The following is a 16,386-nucleotide window of genomic DNA, read 5'->3' on the forward strand; positions in this document are numbered from 1 at the left end:
TCATGGTCAATGACTGTACTGATTGCGTTCATGGTCAATGACTGTACTGATTGCGTTCATGATCAGTGATTGTTCTGATTGATCTATATCATTTACCAGCCAAAGGCTGCCGCCGTTGTTGTTTCTGACCGATTATATTCGCGTGCATCAAACGTATGTACGGCGGAGCGTATTACGTGTGTTAGTAATATGTTATTAGAATTTTTCGTATCAAAGTACAGGACTGAAATATTCCAGTAAACAATAGTAATAGCAATCATGGCTGTGGAATTTAAATCATTAGCTGTCAAATTAGCTGTGTGTTACTTAGATGTATAACCTTCAGTTTTGGATTGGATATTAAAATATTGAAACGAATTTAATGCATTAATTGTTGACAGATGCTTCTCAATGGTCGTCGTTTAACCTTATAAATCAGCCAGGCTGGGTTTTGGTGTACCAAGGCGCTGGCGTTACTCCATTGGCGGCAAATTCATTGCTTTTTGAACTCTATGTTTAACCTCTTATTGATATATTCACTATTCAACCAACGAAAATCTACAGGATTTAATACCTAAAATCTGTACCTATATAAAATATCAATAATGTTTGATATACTAATTGAGATCAATAAAGTATAAAACTGAGTCCAGAATTTCAATGAAAGTCTAATGCATGGAGTTACGCCTATAGGGGCTGTCAAGAGGAAGAGTTATCAGTGCTTTTACTTAGAATGTGTTAAGAATAACAGAGCTGTGTCTTGTGCAGATAGATTCGCTGTATTGTCCGCACACCAAGCCGGTAATTGTCGTGTGCCTTCAATAATGATACTAATCGATGCGAGAAATACATTGTATTGTGTGTGTTGCTGTGGGTGAATAAAGACAGTTGTGTGATGTGTTACTCGAAACATACAGAGTTCCTCTGTATTTTGCAGGGTCAAGCTACACGACTTCTTGTGCTGGAGACTCACAACATAAAAATGAAGTTTTATTGAGTGTCAACCGTGTTACATTTTCTTTGTTACTAATAATTATACTATGTTGAAGACTTCTATTCTTGTCTCACGTAATACCTTTCACTTGGTTTGCAGTGCACTCGTTTGTCTTATTACTGCACTTCTTCTTTATCTATGTTCTATCTTTGCATGTTGTTTATATAACCTGCATGAACTTGCATGCGAGTTAGTAATATTATGTGCATGCTCTCTTACAAAAGTTAATTGATTCTTCGCATGTTCAACATGATGCGATGTACGTCACTTATGAACCCGTTAATCACGGTAGAAGATTTGAATGCTTCATTGAAGCTTATTAATGAATTTACTTGAAAAATGTTATGTTCTCGTCCGTTAATTTTCATATGTTGAAGACTTCTATTCTTGTCTCACGTAATACCTTCTGTTGGTTTGCAGTGCACTTGTTGGCCTTATTATTGCACTTCTTCTTTATCTATGTTCTATCTTTGCATGTTGTTTATATAACCTGCATGAATATTATGTGCATGCTCTCTTACAAAAGTTGATTTGATTATTTGCATGTTCAACATGAGACGATGTACGTCACTTATGAACCCGTCAACACGGTAGAAGATTTGAATGCTTCCTTGAAACTTATTAATGTATTCACTTGAAAAATGTTATGTTCTCGTCCGTTAATTTTCATCCGTAAGAACAATCATGCGTAATGCCGCTTTCATGGCGAATAATCGTAGGTGTTCGCCATGTGCCTTACCTGATCTTTTGATCCTAATCGTGTCTCACTCCCCTGGTACATTATATCCTTAAGTAAATTGTGGTTATTGAACCCCGTATATTATTATAAAGTCATGTTACGCAACGTTGTTTGGAATTTCAGAAAGGAATTGAATGTGTTTGAGTTATTTGTCTTTGCTCGATCGTGTTGCTTGCTCCGCTCTTCTCAATTCAAAACACGGACGCGTTGCGTGTTTCCGGAGTTGTAAAGATTATCTATATCAAAATTGCAAGAACCGTCAACCCGTTTGACAGTTCAGTAACGAATTGTCCTGTAGAAAGATGTGGGGATTGTTAATGTATACTATTGGTGTGTAGGACACTATGTTTCTTGCTTAGCAAGTGAAGAAGACTTCACTTACCTGGATGGAAGGGTGCCAGTTTTTATTGCGCTATCTGTATACTATTGGTTTGTAGACACTATGCTTCTTGTAGCAAGTGAAGACTTCATACCGTATCCAACATTAATCTCTACATTCTACACCAGAGAATTCAGAACAATCTTCATTATTGAGAGTAATTGCACAAATAGAAGACTACTCACCATCACTACTGGCAGCGACACTAACTTAACCACTCACCGTCACTACACAAGTTGACAACAGATCACTCTCACAAGTATCAGCGTCACTCACGTCACGAATATCAGCTTAACGAATATCAGCGTCATTTACGTCTCTTCTAAGTTACTGACGTCACTACTATCAGTGTCACTATATAACGTCACTATTCACCATCACCGTGCAGCTGGAAAGCATCTTCAGCACAGCGCGACGTGAGCGCCTCCAGCGGTCCGACACTCCGGCTGCCAGTGCCGGTACGTCATGTCCGCTGAATGTTCATAAAACGGATTTTTTCTCTGTTTATATAATTTTTTATTTTGATGTAGTTATGGTAGTATTTTAATATTAACATTAGTAGTATTTATTATTAGTGTCATTGGTCTCTATTGTTATTTTTTTTGTATTCTGAAGGTCCAGTCAGGTGTTTTGTTATTCATTCTTACGTTTCAAAATTCCGAAATCTTCGTGGTGATCCAGTTTTACTGGCACATTGAATTCTCTGTGAGTTTATGGACAAGACGGCAAGGAAAACGCAGATTTTTTTTAATAGATTCGTTCTATAGTACAGCTACGGTATTGCCGGAACGCGCGCTGTTACAGCTGCAGGTTTTCCGGCGTTTTCCCTTGCATGAAGTTCACTTATTAAGTAACGTTTGCGGTCATTATTAATTCCCAGTGAAAATTTACACACGCGGCAGCTTCTGATTTGGATTATACCAGAAGCTGGGGCGACTCTAAATTTTGTTAGGGTTAAGACTTTTTGTTGGTCGCAGGAGCGGAGTCTGAAGTGCTGGATGATTCTCTGCAGAAGAAGCATCAGGTGGACACGACGCTGCTAGTCCACTTCTTCGGCCAGAAGGGCAAGCAAGACCTCAAGTTTGAGGACTTCAAAATGTCAGTGAAGTGACCTGCTTTGCTAGGAAATATCCTTTGTGACCAGACTTCTGATCACGTCTCTGTCATGAATTGAAGTCACTATATTTGTTAATGATTCAATTTGACGAAGGTTCTGTTAAATTCACGTTACGTATTTATTGCAACAGTTTAATATTGGTATTACATTGCAACTCACGAAATGTGCACTAAAAAGATATGTATTGAGATGTAATTGAAATAGAGCCATACATAATTTTTTGTTTAATTTAACTGCTTTTGTTTCCACAATCTCATCCTTTACCCATTTTGAACGTTCATAATATAAATTCTTCGAATTTTATACCGGTTCTTGCTTTTTCTTACTCTTCATTCTGACTATGAGCTTGATATTTCTTATGACAGGTTCATGGAGAACCTGCAGACGGAGGTGCTTGAGATTGAGTTCAACGAGTTCTCCAAGGGGCTGCCCACCATCTCCGAGCTGGACTTCGCTAAGATCTTGCTCCGCTACACGCATCTTCAGGCCGACCAGTGCGTAGCGGGCCCGTCTATTCCATCTAGTTTTTTTAATTGTTTTGAAATTTGTGTCTGTTCCATCTAGTATACTTTTATTTAATTATTTTGAAAATTGTAACCACTCCTACGACAGCAGAGGAACGAGAAACTAGTAAGACTCTGTCAGCATTAATCGCTGCTGTCAATTTTAATAAGCGAGTGAAGTTATGTCTTTTATTTAATATTGAAAACTGGAAACATTTTTTACTAATTGTAAATTAATTTTTTACTGGAAAGTAATTTTTTTGCTGGAAAGTAATTTTTTTAAGTATTGTGTTAGTTTGTTTAGAAAGATTTTTTCTCTCTAAGAAGCAGACGCTTCTTTCTCAGGCTCTCAAGCAGACGCTTCGGCCTGAGGTTCTTTCTAGGCCTGGTTGTTGCTGATTATTTCGAGGCTGAAGCGCTAGTGAACTTTCAAGCAGCTTTAGTAGTACCTACCTACTATTCATGTTATAGTTTTTGGCCTTGCTGTTTATTTCTCAATACTTTTTGTTTGGTATTTATTAACCGACGCATTACTGATGACGCTGAAAGTTTCGCTTCATCTTACTTCCATGTTTTGCTTATCTCACCAGATAAGTAACGGAGCTGTCCGAAGAAAAACGAATATTATAAAAGCACATTGAAATCAAAGTGACAGAAAATTCTTGAGAATAAATATTTGATTGCAGGTACGAGATGTACCTGGAGCGTCTCATCGACAAGCTGTCGGAAGAGAAGGGCATCAGCTTCTCAGAGTTCAAGTCGTTCTGTCAGTTCCTGAACACCTTGGATGACTTCGGCATCGCCATGAGGATGTACACGCTTGCTGAGCAGCCCATATCTAAGGGTTAGTTTACTGCAGACTTAAGGGCCATGTGTTTGATGTACAAACTCTAGAACACTAGTGCTAGGCACACCACTACAGCTGTAGCTCACTAGTGCTAGGCGCACCACTACAGCTGTAGCTCACTAGTGCTAGACACTAGTGCTAGGCACACCACTACAGCTGTAGCTCACTAGTGCTAGGCACACCACTACAGCTGTAGCCCACTAGCACACCACTACAGGTGTAGCAGACTAGCACACCGTTATTTCTATAGCCCACCAAGACCCAGCACAGCCCACTGACCGTGTGACTTGCTGTGCAGACGAGTTCCACCGCGCTGTGCAGATCTGTACAGGACACAGCCTGAGCGAGCACATCGTCAGCACGGTGTACAACATCTTTGACGACGACGGCGACGGCGCGCTCAGCTACAAGGAGTTCATCGCCATCATGAAGGACAGGCTGCATCGCGGCTTCAAGGTACTCTCTGTCATTTAGGCTTGCTCAGATGACATGTTTTGAATTCAGAAGAAGTCATGACTTATCTTCTCTCAAGCACGCTATTTCAAAGACAGAATTAAGTAGAATTTGTGATTAACTGTCCTGGCGGTCTCAAATTTGATATAATTCACGATTTTTTAATGGACCAAATATATGATTGATAAAAAAGATTGCTTACCTAATGAGGTTGCAAAATATGGAGCCGATACACGCATCTGCAGACAAGGAGCGCTGTTGGCCACGGATGTGTTGCTTATTATGCCAATGCTCTTAATGTTTTATCATATCACTGAATCAGAAGCGTTACTTCTACTGGCCCTCATTTCAGATCTCATATCTGCGTGCGCAAAGTTTTTGAATTTCTGAGAATTTCAGAATTCAATTCTTCTCTTTTTTTATGTCATTATATTATGATACGGTTTGCTTTATTGAAATTTGGTGAAGTGGTTTCTTAAGGATGGTAAAATATTTTCCTGTGGAAATATAACAACGTTTTAAGCGCCATCACTTTCATGAATCTCTTAGGCTCTTAAACTACTAACTCTTGGCAGCACTGTTATTACTGCACTCTCCTCCAAATGCTGATTTCCACTTTGAACAGTTGAGGCAAAATTATAAGTTAGGACATATTGAATATAACTTGTATCGTATTTTGGCAGAGGCGAAAGTAGAAGTTAGGACTCGCAAAATGTAACTTGTATTGCTTGGCAGCAGAGAGGGAAGTATAAGTTAGGACCTGCAGAATGGAACTTGTATTGTACTACAGTGGAGGGGGAAGTATAAGTATGTGCCAATGAAACTTGTATTGTTCAGACAGTGGATGGAATATTATAATTGGCCCTCAAATATTGTACATATGCTGGCGTTGTGAATGATGAGGTGAATTATTTGGTCGCTGCAGCACAACTTGCGGAGCGAAGGCTGGGAGGCCTTCAGACACTGCGTCAAAGCTGAGATGAAGTCAGTCATTTAATTCTGACTGCCGCAGGTGTAGTAAATTGTCGTAGCTAGCGGCTAGTGAAGTCTCGTGACTAGTATGTAGTAGTGAACTTTGCTTTAATTGTGCATCGCTTACGCCTTTTTTGTTTGTGACAGGTAACGCTGTTTCGCTAATCGAAAGTGACAGCACTTTATTATTTTTTGTTGGCCACAATCATTAATTTGTGATTTTACTTTTTCATAATTTTACCCGATTTTTTTCGTAGTGTGGTTGTCTCTAACCTTTGATTTGTGATTCAACTGTCGTTTATCTTGGGTTATCGAAATTGCTACTTTTTTGTGGACAGACAGTTTAATTTGTTGATACTTTTTTTTTGTGGCAGACAGTTAAATTTTGCCGTGACCATGTTCATTGATTTTTAGGCTGTTTGAACCTTGTTCCAAACCTTACTAGCTGTAGTAAGACTTAACTCATATGGTGGTTAGTAGAACAAACCTTAACAAGAAGTTTGATTGCTGCAAGAAACGTCAACGTTGTTATTTGCATTATACTTCGATTACGGCAACTCTACTTACTTTTGTTGGCGTAACCATCCTCAAAATATTTATACAATATTTTATTTTGTCACATCTCCATTTATTATATACCCCATGCTATGATCTTATCATTGATACGGTTGATTTCGCAGTGATTTTTCTGGTAACTCATGGTAACTTAGTTGCCCACAATCCTTGATTTTATTTGAATTGATCACCATTTCATTTGACTGTAATACATGCATTTTAGAATATTTTTTTTTGGTAGTTGCAATCTCACCGCAATTTATGTCCGCAACTTGTGACGCTACACAGCAAACTGCATCAGAATAAAATGATGTGTTGAACCGCTGATTAAGTTGCACTAAGGCGGGCTTTTGTTCAACTCTTTCTTCGTTGCGTGCAACAAAATCTGGAATATTTTTTCTCAACATTTTTGTTCTAAAAATTCCTGACAGTTTTCACACACTATAGATCGCTAAACACTTCTTGAAGTTTATATTGTAAATAAATAAATATGTATATATTTACGGTACAAACTTCACGGGTACCTACACGGTATACAGAGTTTTTTGTACAAACGCTTGATATTTACATCTTAAATTAATGATGAAAACGAAAGAAGCTTCATAATGAAAGCGACTGTGAGCCACCAGAGAACGTCTTCTGATGATATCCCCGACCTCAATTAACTCCTATCTTCCTTCATCATTTGACTTACACGGACCCCAAATAGAAACCTAAAATATCTCAATCATAAATTTACTTGCAAAGTAGCAATAGTTTAACATCATGACTGCAATATGATACTTCATTTAGACAGAAATATGCAGGCAACTGCGATATATGTTGAACTTTTGATGTGTTATATTCTATTTGAAACATTCTTGTCAATAATAAACATTTGATCGTAATATTTAGCTCACATTTTACACAACTTATGCGTTTTCCCACTGCAAATAAGCTTTCTGTCACTCCTCATTTTTCCACTCGTTTAAAAGTCTGCTATGAAGCTTTTTTCTTAGCTGACGCTTCCTACTCCCCCGCTTGATATCTCGTGAAATTAATATCTATAATAATAATCCCCCTGACTGTGCAATGTAACCCCCTGACTGTGCAATGTAACCCCCTGACTGTGCAATGTAACCCCCTGACTGTGCAATGTAACCCTCTGACTGTGCAATGTAACCCCCTGACTGTAGAGATAATTAATAAGTAATGAATATTAATTAATTGATATACTGTTGTTAATTAATACCAGCCTATCTCTGTGACTGCATCATCAAAACTATAGTGACACTGTGCATGCATTATTAATATTTTTTTATTCAACTTTGAAATCCATATTGATGACGTCCTCCTTACTCACACAGTCATAGACCTATACTGGGTCTATATATAACCCACTTATCATTAGGTTGTTGCTCTCAAACTTACTTCAAAAACATTGAAACTTAGCTTGTTTTTTTTTTCTCGCTTACAAAATAACCGCCCTGTGCTGTCCATTCTTCTCGCTTGAATTAATTTTCTAAATAAATATGTAGTTTGTGAATGGGTTCCTTCAATATTTTGTTATTCTCCTATAACATCTACATTGGTCTTTTTAACATGTTAATATTAGTGCAATTTAATAAATATCTTAAGAATATCTCCCTCTTAAATATCTCCGTATTCTCGTCTCTTTAACTCCATTCTGATATATAGCATTTAAAACCATACAACTATTCGACTTCATGTAATGAACGTGTCCACTAAGTTCCTATTGTCCGCATATTGTTACAAGACAACGTGCTTATAAGCCTTCCAACGTGACATTGAACGTATTTCATGGTTGTTTACTGACTGTTATTTGTTTGGTTAAAAATAATGCCAGCTTTATTGAGGACATCTTTTGAGTTTAATCTCTCAAGCTTTCTGATAAGAGGTACAGTTATTTCTATGTATATTTTCGTGTGCAGGGAGACGAAGTAAAAACATCGGGCTTGATTGCCTTCAAGAACTGCCTCGTGAGAACCCTTCGATCGTAACTACAGCTCCTGGCCTGAAGATATTCCCTTCCTTGCCCTGAAGATATTCCCTTCCTTGCCCTGAAGATATTCCCTTCCCTGCCTTGAAGATATTCGGGGGAAGATATTCCCTTTCCTTCCTCGAAGATATTCGGGGGAAGATATTCCCTTTCCTTCCTCGAAGATATTCGGGGGAAGATATTCCCTTTCCTGCCCGGCAGACATTTCCTTAACCACGTTGTTCATCTCTCATTGAATATCACTATTTTAAGTGGTATATATTTAATGTTTTATGCGTTTATGGGGTTATGAATTCAAAGACCGAGATGTTTGCTATGCAGCGATTTACTGTATTACCGGTACATTTTTAGATTGTGATGCAATACAAGTGCATAATCAAGCCGGTGCTAATACGTCGGTTGAGTTGATGCTCACAAATGTGCGCATTGTAATTGGCCTCACTATATATTACTCGCCGAGACGACGTTGTCTCTGTAATAAGAATGTCTTATTGTTCAATCATTGATGAAAATTATTCCTAAACTTTGTGGTCATTACTGAAAGAAATGGATAATTATATTGAACTCTATCTACTGATGTCGGATTGTCTCTCTTTTCATCCATCTTCGGCTTTTCGTGATCGCATGGTTCTCGTAAACAGTTGTTAGCCAAATATTGCTGCTGCATGTCTTTTGTCGTCACATTTCTTGATTTGCATTCAAGAGTCGAATGCCCGGATTCCTCCTATCATTCTCCCGCGAACACGTTTTTGAACGCTGCCCCTCTCTCTCTCTCATGGACAATTTTCATATTCAGCGCGCCCCGAAATCGCAAGTCATACTTTCACACCAAAAACTACAATGACCAAAGCAGCCGCAGAATAGTTTTTACACGCTCGTATCTCTTTCAATTAAGTACTTAGATTAACTACATCTGCCGCCTCATTTTTAATCAATTAAAAGCCGTGAGCCAACACGGCCGCTTTGCTTTTCTTGAGCCGTACTATTGCAACTTGCTATAAGTAAGGCCTAAGTACACAATGAGGCCGATTTCTGGTCTGCGATTGGAGGGTTTAGCTTGAAAAGCAGTCAGTGATTGGCTGAAGTAGTATTGAACTCTTGAATATTTCTATAGTACAGCTCGTGGTCAAGTGTTGAGTTGTTTAAACTTGTCGCAGTTATCAAATCTACCGACGATAGTTGCATGCATGTTTAATCAATGACCGTAAATTCGACGACGGGTGCAAGATTGTTAGTTTGACAATGATAAGGTGGTCGGGTATTGCTCGGCTGGATTTGACAAGATAATAGTTAGTAAGAGTAAATATTTGTTTCGAATATTTTTTTTGAGTGATGCGTTATAAACGCAAATGATTTGTATTATATTACACATTTTTAATTTGTTTATCTTGTTTAAAATACCAAATTAGGTAATCTTTTTTGTTCGGTAATATTTTTTGATTATCGATATTTAATTGTCATTAGTTTTAATTGTGTTTATATTCTTTGATTTATTGTGATTTTTTGTGGTGCTGCAAGCTATTCACTTGCTACGTAGAAGAGACTAGGAACATTAATGCATAATGTTGACCGACCATTTTGCTTTCTACTTTATGATCTTATATAACCTCCATATGATCTCCGTAGAATTTCCTCTTCAAACTTATTATACTGGTACAAGATGTCGTTAGAATATCTTGAAATGTCATTCATAAATAAAAAAACTTTGTAGAATTGTTCCCTTTTACAGCTCAGATCGAGCATCTTGTAACATTTCAGGCTATTAGAGCGATCCTTCCCTTTGCATAATTCGGTGCTTGCATATTGTAGGTGTTCAAGTTTACGTAGAGGATTCTTGTTGGTTTCATTTGCGTAGCCTAAAACATTCTAGTCATGTATTATAGATCATTTTTGTCTCATGAGTGTGGGCTCTGCCAGTATATATAGCCTAGCTTAGGCCAACCCAAACTCCAATTGATAGTACGACCAACCATGACATTCATTGTCTGTGAACTGTTACTTTTTTCTGTCATTGATACTTTTCAGTCTTATCAATCGCTAGATATGAATATCACTGTAGTGAATTGATATAATCATAGTAACTTTTTATGTTATTGTATAATTAGCAAGCGTACTTGGTGATATACATTTTTATTATTTTCTACGTGGCCGTCGAAATATTGACAGCAACATTATTTGCTTAAACATTATAACGTTTAAAAATCCGTTAGTTGGTTGATCAAAAATGTGCCATTAGTTCATTAAAGTCACAACTTGTCACTAAATTAGTTAAATGCGTAGTTTCATGCAACACGTTTATTATTTCTGTAAACATGTCGCTTGCACCCAAGTTTGTTGTTGTCATGTGTGCATTTTGATTCAATATTATGATGCTGAATAATTTTTAATTCATTATCCTTTCAGAGATTTCATACTCGGAACTCGCATGCTCATGCTGATTCCCGTTTTTTAGAAGTGTATTTTTCTGGTGTTTATCATATAGGTTGTCCCCTAATATTGTTGAAATGATTCGATATTCTCAGGGGTTCCCTAAAGTTTAATTCAGTACCTGATTGGAGGCCAAATTTTTAGAAGGCTTCATTCATCGTTAAGTTGCCTATGTACCGTATGAAAAAGTTAATATTTCCCTCGTGAGCCGCAGAATAGTTACATAATGCAATCGTACTGCTCACATGGTAGCTCTATCGATTTCATCTATCTTATCAAACATGTTCGCAGTTCATTAAGTTGGAAAAGTGAATCAGTTCTTAAAGTTCATCCTAAGGGGATTGTTTCTGAGCGCCTCACCGCTGAGTTCGCGGTATCTGACAGCAGATCTCAGTTGTGGGTTAAGTTATTATGTAGGTAGGATTACTTCCATTTCCCATCTCTGCCTCTCTCGTGTGGGCGGCCGACGTCCCGTGTAAGCGACCTCTTGTTCGAGTGTCTTAGTTTCTGTTGCTTTTCACCTGTCCCTCCTTGTCACTTCGTCTCTTGGAGTTGCTAACGCTGCTTCTTTTGAGTCAGCTTCAGCGGGCTGGACAATTGAGACCTTCCGCGCCTTGTGGGTGATGAACAATATTTTATTTAAACAACTTTTGATAATTGAGACCTTCCACCTCTTTGGTGATGTTGATCTTGACTCCCGGTGCGAGAGAGCTAAATAGTCGAAGCGCTAGTAAACATGTGGCCACTAAACTAACTAGGTAACTAACTCAAGGCCCATTCTCTGCTGCCGTGGCAGCTACTGCGCGTCTGCGACGCTTCGCTAACCATTGTACAGTTCTTTAGACTCTTTATGATGACGTTAGCTATCCGAAAAAATTACTTATCACAGATCTACATTCTAAAATTTAAATTCCTGTAGGGGTGTCGTTGAAATTTCTGTTGAAAACCCCCCGAGAATACGTTCAGAGCGTGTCATTTTGTTGCACAGACTATTGCATGCCCACGGTAGAATGACCCAGTGCAGCTTCACGCCACAGCTGCTCCGGAGTGCTTACACAGCACAGGATGAGCGGTGTGGATGTCTAGGGTTCATTTCGCACAATACATTTCCCACATTTAATCCTTGGAATCAGTTATGCGTACGACTAATAATACTTGCTCAACATATGCAAAATCTTCTACTACTAACTGGCATTCAATTGTCGTTTACTGGTATCAAGAGAATCGTGCTCAAATTCCCACACGTTTCTAGCATCCGTTTCCTTGTATAAAAATGCATTGATTTATTAATATGAGCAAAAACAGCCTATCGCTGTCGTTTGTCTGATCGGTATGATCATTTGCATTGATGAATTNTGGCCAAGACCTAGTGTTTTTGCAGTATTTCGACACGCAAATGTATGACGTCACCATTTCAACCATCAATGAACGCATGGAACTAAAACAAAGCTTAATATAAAGGAAAAACTAGAGAAGTGACGGAATTACCTACGATGTCGGAATATACCGCGTTTACCCTACATTGATGATGGAACTAAAACAAAGCTTAATATAAAGGAAAAACTAGAGAAGTGACGGAATTACCTACGATGTCGGAATATACCGCGTTTACCCTAATAAAAAGATTGTGATTGATTACCTACATGCAATTCCAGGAAACTTCTGATTGCTGGTCCAAATTTGTCCATTTTTGCCTGCAATCTTTAGAACTTGCCTTCAAAATGATTGTTTTTTGTTTTAACTGATAATTTTTTGAAAAATTATCCCTAAATTGCAGTTATATAGTTCTACAGTAGAAAATAGAAATCCATCAGAAAAATTTTCTTTAGTTTACATAAGCAAGTTGGTGAGAACAGAGCAATAAAATTTTTAAATATATTTGTTGAAGAAGCAATACAATTTTCATGCAATAAGCAATTGCAGGCCAACAAGACTGACGTATCGGTATAAGTCATAAGTAACAAGATCAGCATCCAATTTTTTCGGGTGCAGTCACCTTGCAGGATATTCTAATATTTTAGCCCTTGATTGGTACTAGTACTGAAGTGAAAAATTTCAGAATTTAAACTTACATGAATTTAATTTGTATTGATAAGATTTCATGCTCATTAACATTTGATTCTAAAGCTATAATATTTTAGGAAAAGTTATCATAAAATACTCCTAGTAGTCTAGTACTGAAGTGAAAAATTTCAGAATTAAAACTTACATGAATTTAATTTGTATTGGTAAGATTTCATGCTCATTAACATTTGATTCTAAAGCTATAATATTTTGGGAAAAGTTATAATAAAATATTCCAGTTTCAATATCTAATCACAATCATTAAATAATACATTCAAAGATTTTCAACTTCAAAGTAGGTATAAGTTGTGGTTTCTTTTTCATTATAAATAGAATGTTTATATTAATGGCTGGCATTTGGCAACATGAATGATGTGGTAAGTTGTGTGGCATTGTTGCCACCATTTAACAAGGTGTATAAGTCCAAAGCTTGAAGTTTCACAATAAGCCTATGCTGCATTGCTGCCCACCATCTTACTGTCACTAGAGCACAAGTTGACACTTAAGTTAACACTTAAGTTGACTTAACAAATATTATGCTTAACTCACCTCATGTCAAAAAATACAGTACAATGCTGGTCCAAAATACAAATTGTGCAATTAAATCTATGAATGAAATACTCAAAAGCTGTTCATATGTTACTGGGAAGCTTATGCTTAATTTTGTGTATAAAATTAGCATTAAATAACTAAATTTGTGTAAAAACCTAATTTTTAATTATTATTGAAATTGTATCCATACATTGGTTCAAATTTTCAATATCATTTACTAGAAAATTTTATTCAAATTGATTTCCAAAATCTTAGCTATATGTATAGTACTTTATTGATATTGATTATACAGGGTGAGCCATAAGCTGCTAAACCATTTCAATTTTAAATAACTTTTTATAAATGTTATCATTAAGTGTGAAATATATCCAACATCCTGCATATGCCTTCCATTTTCTACTTAACAAATTGCAGCTCTTTTGGTTACCTCTGCCATAAGCTTTTTCAGTTTTTCTGGGCTTATTTCTCCTATTGCTCTAGTGATGTTTTCCTTTAGCTCTACCGGTATTCAAGGTTGCAGCTTGTTGGCACAATCTTGTGGTTGCTTTTGGTTAATGTGTCTCACATTGAAATGCCTGCAATGCCTTTGAGTTTGAATTATTGAGCCTTGATTTTGATAGTAAAATTTTACAATGTGTGCACATTAGGTGGTACCAAATTTCTCGGTACGTACTTAATTTTCAGGATCTGAAAAAACTGAAAATATTAAGAAAAAAAAAAAAGATGTTAAAAAATAAAAAGGGTCACTGACTTTTGGTCCACTGTGTAGTTGATAAAATCAAAGTTGCAACTGAATCTAAATCAATGCCTTAAAATAAAAGGTTCTACTAGTCACTAATGTATTTGGTATTTTAAGTTTAACATACCATATTGAGTCTTGAGGACTTGCCAAGTAGTTCTTATGCCCTTCATAAGATATTTTTGCTTATCAAATAACAAAATTTTTTGTACACTTTTGAATTGAAGAAATTTTGTTATGCTAAACCATGATCCCAAATTATTAATAGGATAAGTTATGTTTACAATATTAACTTAAGTTGAATAATGTGCATGTACCAAGATAAGTTAAACAATATATATGGCATGTGGCAAGTTGAGAAAATGTTGCAAAATTGTAATGAATGCAAAATTGCTTTACTTCTTTTCATGCAGCTGTACTGGATCTGGAGCACTGACTTTATTTTATGGGTAAGACTCGTAAAAATCAATCTCTTGTGACCAGGCCAATCAGTCTGTTGTCTTAACACAAGTAATAATCTCTATTTCTACAAATCTTCAGATGGTGCTGATGGACTTGGGCACACAAGTATCCCCTCAGAACTACATTTATAATGTTAGCTAATCCTTCAGGTTACAGTAAAATTATAATGCATGCATATGTTTTCCTAGCTATGTATTCAATTTTTATTTGTTATTTTCATAATTTTAATAATGTGAACCAAAGTTCAACAGGCCTTAGCCTTGTTGTAATTTTTTTTTTTCAATATTATGTAACTTTTTTAGATGTAAAGAAACAGTGTAAAAAACTGCTGACATGTTATTTCAATAGGAGTTACAGACTGTAGAAAAAAATAGTGTGTGCTAAAAATGAAGTTTTTGGACAATTAATCTTGAATTTATAGATGACTAACAATGATAAAATAATTCTTTTTTATATTGTTTATATCATTTGGTGTTAAGTGATTTGATCTCAAATTTCTGATTTTACATTCACTTTAGCTTTAGCATTACAAACTAGCATTCTTTCGAGCCAGCTTCAGCGGGCTGGACAATTGAGACCTTCCGCCCCTTGTGGGTGATGAACAATTTTTTATTTAAAAAACTTTTGATAATTGAGACCTTCCACCTCTATTGTGATGTTCATCTTGACTTTCGGTGCGAGATAGCTAAATAGCTGAAGCGCTAGTAAACATTTGGCCACTAAACTAACTAACTAACTAACTAGCATCTACTTGAATTCATGTATATGATAATATGAAGTTACAAATTTTTCATCATCTTGTGTGGACCAAGGCGCAGTTGGCTTTCACAAAGCTGTCATTGCACTGCCAATCAATTTACTTTCTCAATTCACCTCTGCTATTAAAACTTGCTTTACTTGATCAGTGGAACTTTATAAAAGAATTTCAAATTACTGGCGACATAGTAGGTACGGTAGTAGATATTGCAACTTAGATTATATATACCTATGCTTACAAAAGCACATGTTGCTTCATTACCAAAATCTTAAAATTGGATCAGCACTCCTAGAATAGAATAGAAGTGTTGGCACTGAAGAAATAGGCCCATGGCCTGTTGCCAATTCCTGTACTTTTTGAGACTTGATCTCACAAGGGATCCTGCCTTATGAACCCAATCTTTCCATAACTGACGAATTGATTGAGATAGCTGCTGGACTTATTGCAAGGCTTGTAAGGTGCTAGGCATTTCAAGGTTGTACATATGCTCCTGTACAGCTTTGTCTAGTCCTGAATACAACTGAATGCGCTTGGTTTCAGCTATCAAAATTTATAGCATTTTGTCACACAAGACCCTGATCAATAAATGATTGTGATCTGATATTTTTAATCATTATCATGTTATCTGAAACAACAAGAGGCTAAAATGCTTAAGAAAAATACATACAATGGCAATGTGAGAAAACTTGAACAAAAATAATTTTTTGTCTTATGTGCTTTTGTATGGTTCTGAAAAAAGGAAGACTTCATTAAGTTTTACATTATAACCTGATAACAATAGTGTGGAAACCTTTTTAGCTAAAACAATTATCCAGAACATAAGTGACTTGCATCATGTACAAACATCC

The 16,386-nt window shown here is 36.6% G+C and overlaps 1 protein-coding gene across 1 annotated transcript; it reads left to right on the forward strand.

Moving 5' to 3' along the window:
• Nucleotides 1–2,479: 2,479 nt before the first annotated feature.
• LOC108679959 (calcium uptake protein 3, mitochondrial) lies at nucleotides 2,480–10,917 on the forward strand (the record flags this gene model as incomplete). The annotated part of the gene is given in 7 exon segments (XM_018168708.2): nucleotides 2,480–2,549; nucleotides 3,069–3,189; nucleotides 3,574–3,702; nucleotides 4,398–4,555; nucleotides 4,857–5,014; nucleotides 5,937–5,995; nucleotides 8,470–10,917. Coding segments are annotated over 7 exon segments (708 nt in total), but the record flags the coding sequence as incomplete, so codon positions are not given.
• Between the last annotated feature and the right edge of the window lie 5,469 nt (nucleotides 10,918–16,386).

This window comes from Hyalella azteca, unplaced genomic scaffold (genome assembly GCF_000764305.2).
Source record: "Hyalella azteca isolate HAZT.00-mixed unplaced genomic scaffold, Hazt_2.0.2 contig10132, whole genome shotgun sequence".
In the NCBI taxonomy this organism is placed as follows: Eukaryota; Metazoa; Arthropoda; class Malacostraca; order Amphipoda; family Hyalellidae; genus Hyalella; species Hyalella azteca.